The following is a 14,375-nucleotide window of genomic DNA, read 5'->3' on the forward strand; positions in this document are numbered from 1 at the left end:
TGCCATTTCGACGACCTATGATGCAGTACGTGCATATGAAGCCGATGGTCCCGGATTCAAATCCTGGTAAGAGGATTTATTCTTGTGATAAACACGGATATTTGTTCCTGACTCATGGGTGTTTTCTATGTATTAAAAGTATTTATATATATCGTTGTCTACAACACAAGCTTAATTGAGCCTAATGTGGAACTTACCTGTGGAATTGTTTAGTTACCATTTTGTTTAGGCACTAGTTTTTCCCTTAACTTTTGTGCGGCTTCGTCCATATTTAAATATTTGACATGACAGTGACATTATCAAATAACCAACTGTGCCTGAGGGCGACTGTCAATCATACAACCCGTATTTAGACAACTTACTCTAACAACACGATAATTGACGATAGTAATAAGTTGTAACTCTGTACTGTTTCTTTACTCCTTTTATTTTATACTAAAAGAAACGCAGCTGGAATGGCGGATCTTGAAAAATACTGCTCAAGAGCTGATCCACTTTCCAGTTTAATCGGTGAGTAGATTCTTAATGGGGAATTCTTGTCGGTTATTAAAGCATACCCATGGCGTACTTTCATTTACTTTCCACTGGCTGGTCATACTGAATAAGGCCCTCAGCACACGGCGCGTAAGCATAAGAGACGCGTAAGCGTATCGTAATACGCGCGTAGAACGAGAGCGCTACGAGCACGAACAACTTCAAACAAGTCCGCACACGATGCGTCGTCGTAGCGTAGCGTATGAGACTGTTGTTATTACGACAGGCGTAGCGATACACGTGTAAAAAACAAAACGTTTGACCTAATTAAACAATAAAAAAAATCTTCATCTGACGAGAAAGTAAGATCGTAGATACATCCGCCGAAAACATCTGACGCCAGCTACTACATGATTTCAACTAATGAGATTTCACTTAAAAACGATTACGCCTACGCGACGCTTGGTGCCTAGAACTCTATGCGTCTCGTACTCATAATGTTTTTACGATACGCTTACGCTGACGCCTCATGTCACGAGGGCCTAAATCCCCTCTCCCCGTCTCCTTTCTTTAAAAGGTCAATGTGTCCCACAGACTACACAGATACCACTCATACGTGCAATTTTCATGTAAAATGACGATTTGAGCTGCACAACTAAGTTGTATTCTACGCTACACCATTTCATAGTACACGTACTATATGAGCCCAGGTACACCCAAAGCTTAAGGGCTACGCCACACTAGCGTGTCCCGCCCGAGCGTCGGCGTCTAGTCAACTCTATAGCTGCTAAAACGCAACGTTGGCGCAACTGCACAGTGACGCCATGTGTCATTAGTGTCATAGCGTTGACTAGACGTCGACGCTCAAATGACGCTAAGGTGGGGTGCCCCTAAGTTTCATAAATATTTTGATCTCATACTTGTAATGAAATGTTGACAAGACTAACTTCAAATTAGGTCCGGAACTACGTATCCGATGCGATGAGTGAAGATGATATGAAAAGGAATTACATACAGCCTTACACACCTAGGCCTGTAAAGCAACCTTCTTTTGTTTTTAAACGTCAAATTGTGACACAACGTGAAGACGTTAAGCTAAGGCATTCATTCTTGATGTGTTTAAAGCTGTGTAAACCTACGAATAATCCAAATTGACTACAATTTTTTGTGACAGTTAGTGCTAGAAAGCTGCAGTTTGGCATGGATACATAAAATATGCATGACAACAAAACGGTAAAATAAAAACTTCAAAACAATTTTTTTTAGGGTCCCATACAATTTTTTTTTTAATTTTTTTTTACTTTGACCCAATAGTGTAGGGTATCGTTGGATAGGTCTTTCAAGACGAACAAGGGATTAAATAAACATTTTTTGATAAAGTTAATATTTCTGGAAGTAGTCATTCCGAAAGAAAAATAATATCTGCCCAACCCCCCCTTTAACTTTTGAAGCATTCTGCACTTGTGTCAATATCTCTTTGCATGTGATACAGTTATTTATCATGTAACTAAAGATATCCGCTTATACGGGCGGGTCAACAACTCCTGAGGACATGCACTTATCCGTGTAATCTGGTTTGGCGACTCGGGCGCCGTATTACCTACAGTATGTCTACGCTTGTTACCTAGATTATACAGATAGAGCTGACATTTAAAACACATAGTCGAGTCTGACACAGGTTTTAAAACTTAAGTTTTCACTAGTTTTCGCCACGGCTTATGGGAGCCTGGGCTCCAATTGCCAAGTAATCCCAAGAATTGTTGTAGATTTTTATTGTCATCTGACCTTCTAATCCAGAGGGGAAACTATTAGGCATTATTAAGATTAGTCCGGTAGGTATCCTTACGATATTTTTCTTCAGCGAAGTCACTGGTAAATATCAAATTATCAGGTAAAGGTATCGGCAGGAATGCGGAGCCTCCACAGTGGACAGAATGATTACACACACAGCTACACAGAGTACTAATCGCAAAAACAGTATTGAATGAATGAATGAGTGAATGTGACTTGAGCGCACAATATTAAGCTTAAAAAAAATAAAAACAACTTCGAAGAAACTTTTTGGTCCATCTTGCAGTTGGCGGTTCATCTTGTTACCAAAAAAGAATACTAATTTCAAAATCTCGCTGTTACATCATTTTATTGTTATGTGCGTGACTTTAACTCTAAACCGAAGTCCAATAGAAAAAGTATGGAAGGTAGAGGCAACGAACAAAATCTCCATATACCAAAACGTGTCCGACAAAAAACCATAAATAGGTGACGCTACAATACCTAGAATACTTTAGAATAAAATATAATCATAGACAGCGCACTTCACTCCGTCAATAACGCCTAGGTTCTTAGCTACTCTAGCGCTACTCTGGAGAGATTTGGAACTATTATTTATAGCTGACAGCTGGACACTTTTGCAACAGTTCTGCCTAAGGAGATTTCGTTCCTTGCCTCTACCTTCCATAAGAAAAAGGATAGAAAAAGTAAAAAATGTAAACAAACATGACAGCTTTTGTTGGCATTTGACACCTAACCTAAGATGCTTATGGAGGTTGATTTCACTGAAATATTATTAAGTATGTAAATGTAACATATATTTTAATAAAAATATGATACAAATAAAATATTGAGTTATATAAATTGTTGATAAGATCATGATTGTCGTCAAACAGTGCGTGATTACGAAGTATTGAAGGTACTTAAATTAGTTTGTTTACCTTATTTGCAATTTCCATACCTACACCAGCGCTTTTTAAATAAATTCAAATAATATTTACCGCAATTCATTATAGTTATTCCCAGTAAATATCCTTTCAACAGAATCTCGTAGTTACGCGGCTGTTGGCTTTGATTCCCAAGTTTGCATAAACACCATTTCAATTGGTAATTACCGTTTTGAATAGATTTGTATTAATGGCAAATGAGAATTCATTATTAGTAGTAATTGTTTAGCTCGAATAATTAAATATGTGTACTTAGAATTGTTTAACAAATCGATATAATTCTATTAAGTCTTTGTTTAACTTGTAATGTTTATATGTATGTATATTCGGGTCAAATCTTGCACGAATGCAATATTATGGTACCATCGAGCTGATCTGATGATGGACACAGGAGATAGCCATTAGAACTCTGTGATAAAACAACGCCGCCTCCTTATGTTTGGGTTTGTTAGAATATCCTCGATGAGTATTAAAATGAAATTTATGATAAAACTTATAAATTACTAGCCTAATCTGCATCTATTTAATAATGTAGTACAGTCAGCATCAAAAGTAGCGGATCAAATAACGCTTCATAAGTATCTACCATTCTGTAACAGCTTAACAAAAAGTGATGTCTTTAATATAGAACAACTGGGACAGTAAAAGATATTCTTTTAAAACTGAATTTTAGAGAATTATCTACACTTGGAAAAGTTATCTGGGATGTCAGATACTTTTGGCGCGTAGTTTCATACGCTGCTATTGATGCTGACCCTACCTAATGCAATACAGATCAATTTATATTATTGTCAACATGTTCAGAAAACTCGTAAAATGTTGCAGTACATTGAACTTGTTGCGCTCGTCTTGCTGTCGCCAACTTGCTTAAGATTTTCCATTTTTAATAAAAATGAAATGAAGGAACTCATGAAAGGTAAACTCCCAATTGCACTAAAGCGCAAGCTCGTCGACATGTGCATCTTACCCATCCTCACCTATGGTGCCCAAACCTGGTCATTAACTGAGGCGCAAAAATCACGGCTCAAGGTTTGTCAAAGGGCAATGGAGCGGAGTATCCTTGGTATCCGATGATCTGACAGGGTGAGGAACACAGAGCTTCGCTCCAAAACCCGTGTCGTCGATGTTGGGATGAAGACCGCCAGGCTTAAGTGGGACTGGGCTGGACATGTCTGCCGGATGAATGATGACAGATGGGCTAAAATAGCCACTAGCTGGCATCCCCGGTGTAGTCGTGGCAGAGGCAGACCGAGAAAGAGATGGCGGGACGACTTGGATGCGTTTCAGCGGGACTGGCGGGACCTTGCTCAGCACAGGGAGGATTGGAAAGCTAGAGAGGAGGCCTTTGCCCAGCAGTGGGACACACAAATAGGCTAATAAAATAAAAAAATTCTTCTATGTTTGCCGATTCAAACCTTGAAGGATTTAGACGCCATGTCTATAATTTTCTGTATAAAACAGTCTGCCGATTTTTGCGGGGGAGTACCTACGTAACGTACGTAACTTACAAATAGCCATGTCCGATAAACGTCAGTCCATACAATACATATGACCTTTGGCCGAGGTTTTCGACAGAGGGGTAAGCTTTTAAAGGCGACTCCAGTTGTTAAATCCTCCAAGATTAAAACGAATCATCGCATTATTATTTAGGAACTACACTAATATATATATTTTCGCAATCAGGATTTTTGACCCCTGAATACTTTTTAAATATAAAAACTATCTCAGCTTTATCCAAATAAATCCAAGATTTTCTGAAACTCAACCTGAACGGAGCACATAAGAATGATTGTTGTTATAAAATCTGTCTATGACCCAGTTACAAATAATCAGTTCAGCAACCTTAGTGCATTCACCCCCACTTTTACCTACTTGTCCCAGTAGACCACGAGCCAGGAACATATTTCCTTGACAAATCGCCTCCCGTGTGAAAACTCGTATAGTGGTTAATGTATGATGAACCCTCGTGGACGTCAGCTGCCGTTGATAGGTTGAGGAATGGTAGCCACCGAAAAACCCAGAAAAATTCACCTCCCGTTTGCTATTTTGTCAGATGATAGTTCAGATGCTATTGTTAATTTCAAAAATCGTTAGCCGGTTGTATCGCGGTGGTAAAAACGTCAGCTTGTCGCATGAACATGTAAAAAAAATAAGCGTTTTACCTTTTTATGATAGTAATAACGAAATCATGAATCTTTGCATGTAGCATTCCATCAGGCGTTTCAAATAAACGGATTACGCAATTCACATATTACGCATACTCCACCGCGATACAACCAGCGGACGGTTTTTTTAAATTTAAAACAGCAACTATACTGTCATCTGACACAATCTCAATCGGGAGACGTTGACTGAAAAAAAAAAAGTTTACATGTTCATGTCATCATCTGACGGTCTTTCCACTGCGATACAATTCATGATAGGTATTATTAATTGACCTAATCTCTTAAGCTTAATTACTTTCAGTTGTCCGCATCTCCCCTTACGCCCTCGATCGCTGTTTCATGTCAGTTTTTCTGTGAAGAACTATTCCAGACATACTTTTTTCAGACGAGTTCGGAGTTACTATAATAAACATTTATACGATGTAGATTGCTTTCAAAGTTCATTGGCTAGTCTAAAAAATATAGTTAAACGTAAGTTGTTTTAGTACCCAGGTACTTATATATTTATGTTGCATGCAGTTCATTTTCCATCTGATACATTAGATGCATTAGATATACTTGTATCTACCTATAAGTACTTATTTCAGTTAACATTATTTATAAGTATGAACCTCCAGGTCTTTTTGTTGCAGTACATCTTCTGTATTGCCTTTTTAATGTGTTTATATGACTGTTTGGTTTCTGAATAAACTAAAAAAATAAAAAATAAAAATAAACTATCATCTGAGTATCAGCCGGGAGGCGATGACGGACGATATATGCTCCTGGCCCGCGGTCTACAGTGCAATGCACCAGCAATATGTAGCCAGCTAGAACCCTTAAGGCAACCGATCGGAGAATCTCAGTAAGTGGCTATTAAGGTTTTTACGTGGTATGAATACTGATAGGATTTTTGCAATCTGGATTGGAAGGAAGGTAATTTGCGCTAGATTTGCATATGTTTAAGCTAGCTGCGAACGGAAGGTAATATTTATGTAAATTTAAGGACAAATTGGTACAAGTCACTAAATTAACTAGTCGGCTAAATAGTGTATTGGTAATTGCTCAAATTAAAACATTTCGGTAAAGTCACTACTAATAATGACCTGAATTAGTGTTATTTCTTCGTTTCATTTCAATTTAATATTAATCAAATCACAATACTGTCGATATTAACGTCACTCATAAACGACAATATTAATTATAGTATCTGACCCGCAATCCTTATAATTGTATTATAGCGACATAGATAAGATCATCATTCGCTTGCCCTTATACCATTCATTTGGGGGTCGTCGCAGCATCTCTTTTTTTTCATATCTTTCTGTCACCCGTCATCTCATCATTCACTCGCGTTCGTTTCCTGTCATCTCTCACACAATCCATCCACCTTTTCCTAGGTTTTCCTCTCCCGTTCCATCCCTCCACATTCATTCGTAATACCTTTCTCGTCACATGACTTTCATCCTTCCGCATCACATGCCCATACCACGCTAGGCGATTCGCTCTTACTTTTTCTATTATGGGTGCGTCTTTCAGCTTTTCTTTGCTTCTTTCATACTCATTCCTTATCCTATCCATTCTTCCACACCACACATCCATCTTAACATTCTCATTTCCGCTACGCGCAATCTCTTTTCATCCGTCACTTTTAGGGCCCAACACTCTGATCCATACATGACGACAGGTCTTATGATGGCTTTATAAATTTTACCCTTCAGTCGGAGGGACATCCGGGCGTCACAAATTGTTCCCGTGACCTGTGGCCATTTCATCCATCCTGTGCTAATCCGGTTTTTCACGTCACGGTCAATATCGCCATCGCACTGCACGAGTGAACCGAGGTACTTGAAGTTTGAGCAGACCGGCAATGTAACGCCATCGAGGTCTATGGCAGCGAAACCGGAGAGACCGCCGAAATTGCAGAACATATGTTCAGTTTTAGATCTGCTGATATTCTGGCCAACATTTTCCAGTTTCCGCCGCCATTCCTCAAGTCTGCTCTGTACCTCGAGTCCGTCTTCACCCACAAGCACAACGTCATCAGCGAAAAGCATACACCAGGGTGCCTCCTCCTGTATATCCGACGACGGCATAGATAAGATAAGATAAAGATAGTTTATTATTCAAGTAGGCATATTACAATGCGCCTATGAACGTCAAATAAAGCTACACCGGCTCTAACCCTACACCTCTGACCCGAGAAGATTTAAATCTCCCCTCAATTGGAGGAGGGTATCCCAATATGGGCCGGCAAGAAACTCGGCGGGACACATCTTTTCAAAACATTACATCTTATAATTAACATGCATTAAATAAGAAAAAAAATACAATTTAGATTACATAGCTCAGTATTAAACAAAACCACAAATATACTTTTAGAAATATAACACATTTAACCTCAAAAATCGAACAAATATACTATTCCGAATAGCAGCAACCAAGGCTCGAAACCGGTTTTAAAAATTGCGGTAAATACCGGTTTATTTTGGTTTTACTCTGAACTTTTATAAGAACTCCAGCGCTTTAAGAACTTTATTGTACTCAAAATAAACCGGTTTATTTGACAAGTGACGAGACGATCGTACGGTCTGGTTGTATGCCGCGTAAACAAAGACATCCACACAGGAAAAAAACGTTTTTTTGTCCTGAACCGGTTAATCTGACAAGAACGTAGCGAAGAGCGTAGTACCATATTTATGAGACGATTTGTTCGATACATATTTTTGCACTTGACTGTACAATGTACCGGACTTTAAATGTTGAGCCGTTAGGACTTACTTTACATTAGACATTTCATACCGTTAGTATTGGCAATCAAATTAGCTTGAAAATTTAATGGTCAATCAATTAAAGTCCGTGACTACAAATTTGCCAGTCAATTAGTAAAATTGCGACCTAAATTGGAATCATCAAGTGTCATTGTAAGTACCTATTGAACTCACAACACGACATCACAATCACAAAGAAGTGGCAAACAGTCGGAAACTAACCAAAATTAAACAAGTTTTAGCAAAACATATGTAATACAACGAATTCCATACAGAAGTTTCATATACGTTATCTAGCCCTGATTTCATTTTATCCAATATAGTTAGGGTCTCAACTTTCTCATAATTATTATAGACCAAGAGGTCTCATTATATTGGTGGTTCCAACTTGAGAAAGGAATTGTAACAAGCCAGAACTTGCAGAATTATCTCGGAATTTATGTATCGCATTGCGTTGTTTGAACTTAGTAATTATTTGGATGGTTCATTAGAGAAGCATTATTATCATTAGTTTAGTCTAAATAATAGATAATTAATATGTAACATGAGACTTGGAATATAGCGGCACGTAGCGGCAAAGAGAACTTGAAATAGAGGTGGATTGACAAATAAAACTTGGTAGCCACAGTAAATTTACTGCCATCTTTCAACACATGATTAAACCTTTTAGAACGCCATTTGATTTTGATAGTTATAATATTGTTAATAATGTTAAGTTTTTCGAAAAATAGTTAATTCTAAATATTACCTTTGTCAAACTGGTTTGCTGAAACCGTCTGGGTGTGAACTAGGGATAATTACTCACATAATTTTGGACAGGTAAAATAATACTAGTTCTAACTAGGCAAAACTCGTCGTCTTTTACAAGCTATCTAAGAGGGAAGAGTACCTTTGCGATCCTAGCGGAATAACGGTACTTTTTCTATGAAGTTCCATTTCGGGAGAAAATATTTTCCTCTAACTAAATCTTAACAAATCACTTTGCTTTGATGTCGATCGCTTCGGCATAATATATTCTAGGTTTATAGGTTTCGCTTTAAAAGCGTTATTTTTTAAAAGCGTTTTTCAATAAAAATAATGTTAATGCTAAAAGAAAACGAGGTAGGTACTTAAAGCTAGTTTTACGGGTAGTTTTTCACAGTCAAGAAATAGCTGTAACGATGTCAAGTGTAAATGAATAGTTATATTTACAGTACATATGGTGCTACTTTACCGCACAAGTGCGGTAATAGTACATTACGAAACAAGTGCGAAAAATAGGATATTCGAAACGAGTGGCGATAAATTAAAACACGACCGAAGGAAGTGTTTTAAATAATTTAAATCGACACGAGTTCCGAATTACCTATTCGCACATGTATCGTACAACGTTTTACAGTACATATGGCCCTTTAAATATTTGACACAGTAACGTAATATGCTAATTTTCGCACTAGTGCGGTAAAGTAGCACCATATGTACTTACTGTAAAACGTTTTACAATACATGTGTGAATAAGTAGGTAACTCACAACTCGTGTCGATTTAAAATACTCCCTTCGGTCGTGTTTTAATTTATATCTTGTATATCACTTAACTAAGCTGACTCCATTTTTTTTACTGTTAAAGAAAATACGCTCACAATTCATTTTGATGATAAAAGTAACCTACACTTGAATAAATATTACTAGCATTTCAGTGACCTGTCATCGTGCAAACCCGTCTGAATTTCAGCGTCCCGGCGGGCTGAAATTCAGCGCGACTGGTAATGAGATGACTGGTAAATTATACACCTCGTTTAATAGTGAGTTAAACGTGGACATTATCTTGAGTTCCATTTTTGTCCTGTATAAATAAATAAATCACTTTAGAACCGGAATTGGTAACTGCGCGGCAGGCAATAATCGCTTGTGTGTGGACGTTTTTGGCCTAGGACGGCAGGCCGCCGATAAGGCCAGAAACTGCAGGCGGACTGGTAAACAATGGGCCCCTTAATCACCAAAATCGTCAAGGTCGTATCAAACCAGTTAAAACCGTAACAAGTTGTTAAATCTGAATCTATCTCCTGCACTAATGAGATGATACTCGTGGTGAATTTACACCGTGTGATAATTTGTGCTGGAGCTGCTTCATTTTAGGTATAATCATCTTAGCTCTTTGAGCATAACCTAAATCTAGTTTTAGCGGGATTTATAATAGAGGGACGTTACCGGAATATTAATATCATTTATTAAGGTTAACTCACGCTAGAATGATCCGGGTCTGGGACGAGCGTTCGGACACTTCTTTTCTAGATATGACAGGTGATCACGTGATGTTTTCTATAGAAAACTAAAGTGCCCGGGCCCGGACCGTTGTACCGTGCGTCATCCATTAGTCGTTCAGATATTTAATTTTTAATATTTAGTAGTGGAAGTGACTGCTACTTATCGAAAGAAATAGTTTTGATGCCAGTGTAATTATACAATACATACACTGCTTATAAATACATGATATAGTTCTGGAATGGGCCACGTGTAGATGCGTACTGCCATCGCTAGCCCACTACCTTTGATGTGCGGACGAAAAATCGACACCATGGCCATCCCATCGCCATCCCGTCGCGCCATAAGCTATCCGACACCACTGCTGCGCTCTCCATAAGCTGGCCCATCTTAGTGGGCCAGTATGATGGCCCATCGTGTAGAGGAGCCATTATCACACACTCGGTAAATCGTCATCTCTTTTGATACTAAAAATGAGGTGAAATTAATTTGCTTTTTAAAGGATCGGGATTGGCTTCGATAACTACTTAACATCAAGTCTGTACGTTTGTTTGTTACCGACGTGCTATATAATAATATATTCGTGAAAAGCCTCCATCCCCAGCGGGCCTTAATTCGACGCCATAATGAGGTGTGTGAGGATAATTTAAACGTTGTGTGACAATTAGTGGTCCCGCCAAGCACTGCGGTTTGTGCTGACAGAGATAATAGTGTGGCAAACTTTAACCCTATATTACATATAAACTCAAAATTAAGGACGTTTTATAAAATTACATTTACAATACATATGGTGCTACTTTACGGCGCCAGTGCGACAATTAGCACATTACGTAACTAAGTCGAAAATTTAAAGGGCCGTATGTGCTATAAAACCTTGTACACATGTTGCAAATAGGTAAATAATTCTATATATACGCAACTCGTGTCGATTTAAAACACTCCCTTTAATCGTATTTTAATTTATCGCCACTCGATTCGATTTTACTATTTTTCGCACTTGTATCGTAATATTTCGTAATATACTTCATATTACTAAACCTATATTTTCGTTATACGTAGGTACAGTCAGATGCAGAGAGAGGTGACCAGGAGGTGACCCCCCTACAGCTGACTGTACATTACAATTTACAATAAGGTTTGTTTGGAATGTGAAATTATTTTATTTTTACTATTATATAAGTAAATAGGTTAGGGTCTGTGCGAAAAAAGAAGAGTCGTGGTATGTATGAGGCCCAAGCCATTGCTGTCGTTCACATTCACTCAGTCACTCAATTTATCAAGGAAATTGACAGTGACATTTCCCACTTCCCGCGACGGCAACGCCGCTGCCATCCGAATGTCACCTTAATTAAATTTAATTTAATTAATTTATTTCAAAAGACAACAATGGTCCATAATGGTTACCTTAAAAAAAGCTTATTTCATTACTCCCATATCATTAAGAGGCTGTCAATACCTAAAGCGCGCACACTGTATATTTGTATCGGAGTAAATGAGATAGCACTGTCGCATATTACTGGGCCTGGGCAAGGGAATAATAAGAAAATTATTTAAATAAAAAAAGTGGATTATTAGTGTAATATTTTACTCGTTAGCTGTTTAGATATAAATGTTTTGAAATTTTGATTTTAATTGCAGATCCATAAGTCAAAACAATTAAGACATAGAACCGTTTAATTGTGACTTTAAGACCAATCTTTGCAATTATTTTCTATCGAGCCGATTTCGTTCAATCATGTATCGAGTACAACCACGGTCTTTGAAATATAATTAATATGAACATATATTTTTCTTACTTGACTAAAACAAATAGTATTTCTTAAAAAACTATTTAAGTAACATCAATTTCAAGGACATTGGGTGTTGACAGCCCCTTAATACGTAATTGAATCAGTCGTTGTATGTGTAATATCTGTCTCTCGTCTTAATGACATATTCTGTTTGTTCCAGGCGTACAGTCCGACGGGCTTCGAGAAATACGGATACACATGCACAGTCGCTGATTTTAGAGTCAACTTCTCTGTTTGGGACACATCGGGTGAGTCTATCTTTATGTCTTTTTTCGGGCATAATTATCAGTTCGAGCAAGATTTGCTGCTGCAGTTACCATTTTTAAGTGAATGATGGTGTTATAGTGATTAGTGGGAAACAGTATATTAAGTTGTTCAAGTCCAGCAGTGGACACGAATGTGTTGAGGAGTTCCAACGTATCTGGTCGAAACTTACCCTGATTCAGTATCAAAATATTTGTAAATAGCCTTGGATACAATCGAACCTACATCCAACGACGGAATTAAATTCTTGCCCGTTACCGACGTCGTAAACGGCAAATGAGATTCCCGTGCAGTTAACTTTTGTTAATTATTGATGAGAAGGGTTTAGAGGGTCTTAGTGCCGGCCTTGAAGCACGTCCGAGTATATGTTTATGAGGGTAATCATCAGTTAAGTGACTGGGCCGTAAAAGCAAGTAAGGTCAATACGGGTAAATGTTACTGGCCAAATTTTTTATTTATCAAGCAGAAATGTCTGCGAGCGATTAAGGGAAGCAATGGAAAGATTCGCACACATCTAGTAAGCTCCGTACTCAGTTTGGTAGTACTAAACGCTAAACTACTTATTCTTTGCAAATAAATACATACATACAATATGTAACTTTAATCAGTATCTAGTCCAAATGACCTGACATCCTGGAGTGAATCTCCGTTTCACATTCAAAGATATGGATTAAGTTTAACGCTTAACTTAGTTAAGATAATCTCCAAATATAGGGATGACACGAAATGTAAATTAACTATTGTTGCGACTGCAACTTAATATTATATAAAAATCAATGCAATAGCTAAACGCAGCCGTCGGGCTCGGCTATTATACGGAGGCTTTTTAAAAGCACCAATAGGAGCGCTCCACATAATCTGTATCGCGGCCAATTGGAAGCATTTAAATCTAAACCTTTTGTTCTGATCAAGTCAAATATTGCAAATCACTCTTTCATCATCCTCCATACTATCAACACCTACTTTCTATATTGAACCGTTTTGGCAAGAACCCTTGTAAACCAGTACCTTTGGGAAGATTATACTTCACTTCATTATACATCGAAGTTTTATTTAAGTCGTCGACATCCTGACCTGCACGGCGGCTACAACTATTTTTTTTAATATTCATTGCGATAGCGTTGTTCCAATGATACCTAACTATTATAAAAATTTGAAAAATATCAAACTTAGGAGCATATTTGTGGTTTATATAGTAGTGGTGGTAGTCAACTGCTGAGAAAAGGTTCTGCATAGAACTTTTGCTGCATTTAGCGCAGGTCCTCCACTTCCGTCAAGTGTTTTTTTAATCGATGCTTTGAAATTTGAAGCATTCAAGTACTGACAATAATGAATAATACTTCTTTAATAAATAGTTTATAAAAGTCAATGAGAGGATATCCTGAATTAGTAGACTAACTGGATAAGGCCCATTACGATCCAAGCAGATAATTGACAATTGATTAAGCAAATTGTGGAATGACTTCAGATATATTTCGAGCCAACAATACCAGTGGTGGAGCGTCAGTAGAACTCGATTCCTACCAGCTTGTTCATTTTGAGACAGCTAACAACTAATCCTGTATGACTTAAAATAAAGTCATAACTGACGGCCGGTCTGGCCTCGTGGGTAGCGACCCTGCCTACGAAGCCGATGGTCCCGGGTTCAAATCCTGGTAAGGGCATTTATTCGTGTGATGAGCATGGATATTTGTTCCTGAGTCATGGGTGTTTTCTATGTATTTAAGTATTTATAAAGATTTATATTATATATATATATATATATATATATATATCGTTGTCTAAGTACCCTTAACACAAGCCTCATTGAGCTTACTGTGGGACTTAGTCAATTTGTGTTAAAATTTCCTATAATATTTATTTATTTATTATTATTTATTTATTTATTTATAAGTTTCCGTTTTCCGAATGCCGCTCAACGATAGGTTTTAGTTATAAGTACAAATTATTCCTACTGAACTAAATTCAAGAAA

The 14,375-nt window shown here is 37.7% G+C and overlaps 1 protein-coding gene across 3 annotated transcripts in view; it reads left to right on the forward strand.

Annotated features, from left to right (window-relative positions):
• The window catches only part of LOC133526099 (uncharacterized), a 219,878-nt gene that overhangs the window by 179,285 nt on the left and 26,218 nt on the right, over positions 1-14,375 (forward strand). For all 3 annotated transcript variants that reach the window (XM_061862559.1, XM_061862557.1, XM_061862558.1), the window contains exon 3: positions 12,299-12,386. In XM_061862559.1, coding sequence (XP_061718543.1) covers positions 12,299-12,386 — 88 coding nt within the window. The remainder of the gene's footprint in view (positions 1-12,298; positions 12,387-14,375) is intronic.

This window comes from Cydia pomonella, chromosome 16 (genome assembly GCF_033807575.1).
Source record: "Cydia pomonella isolate Wapato2018A chromosome 16, ilCydPomo1, whole genome shotgun sequence".
NCBI lineage: Eukaryota > Metazoa > Arthropoda > Insecta > Lepidoptera > Tortricidae > Cydia > Cydia pomonella.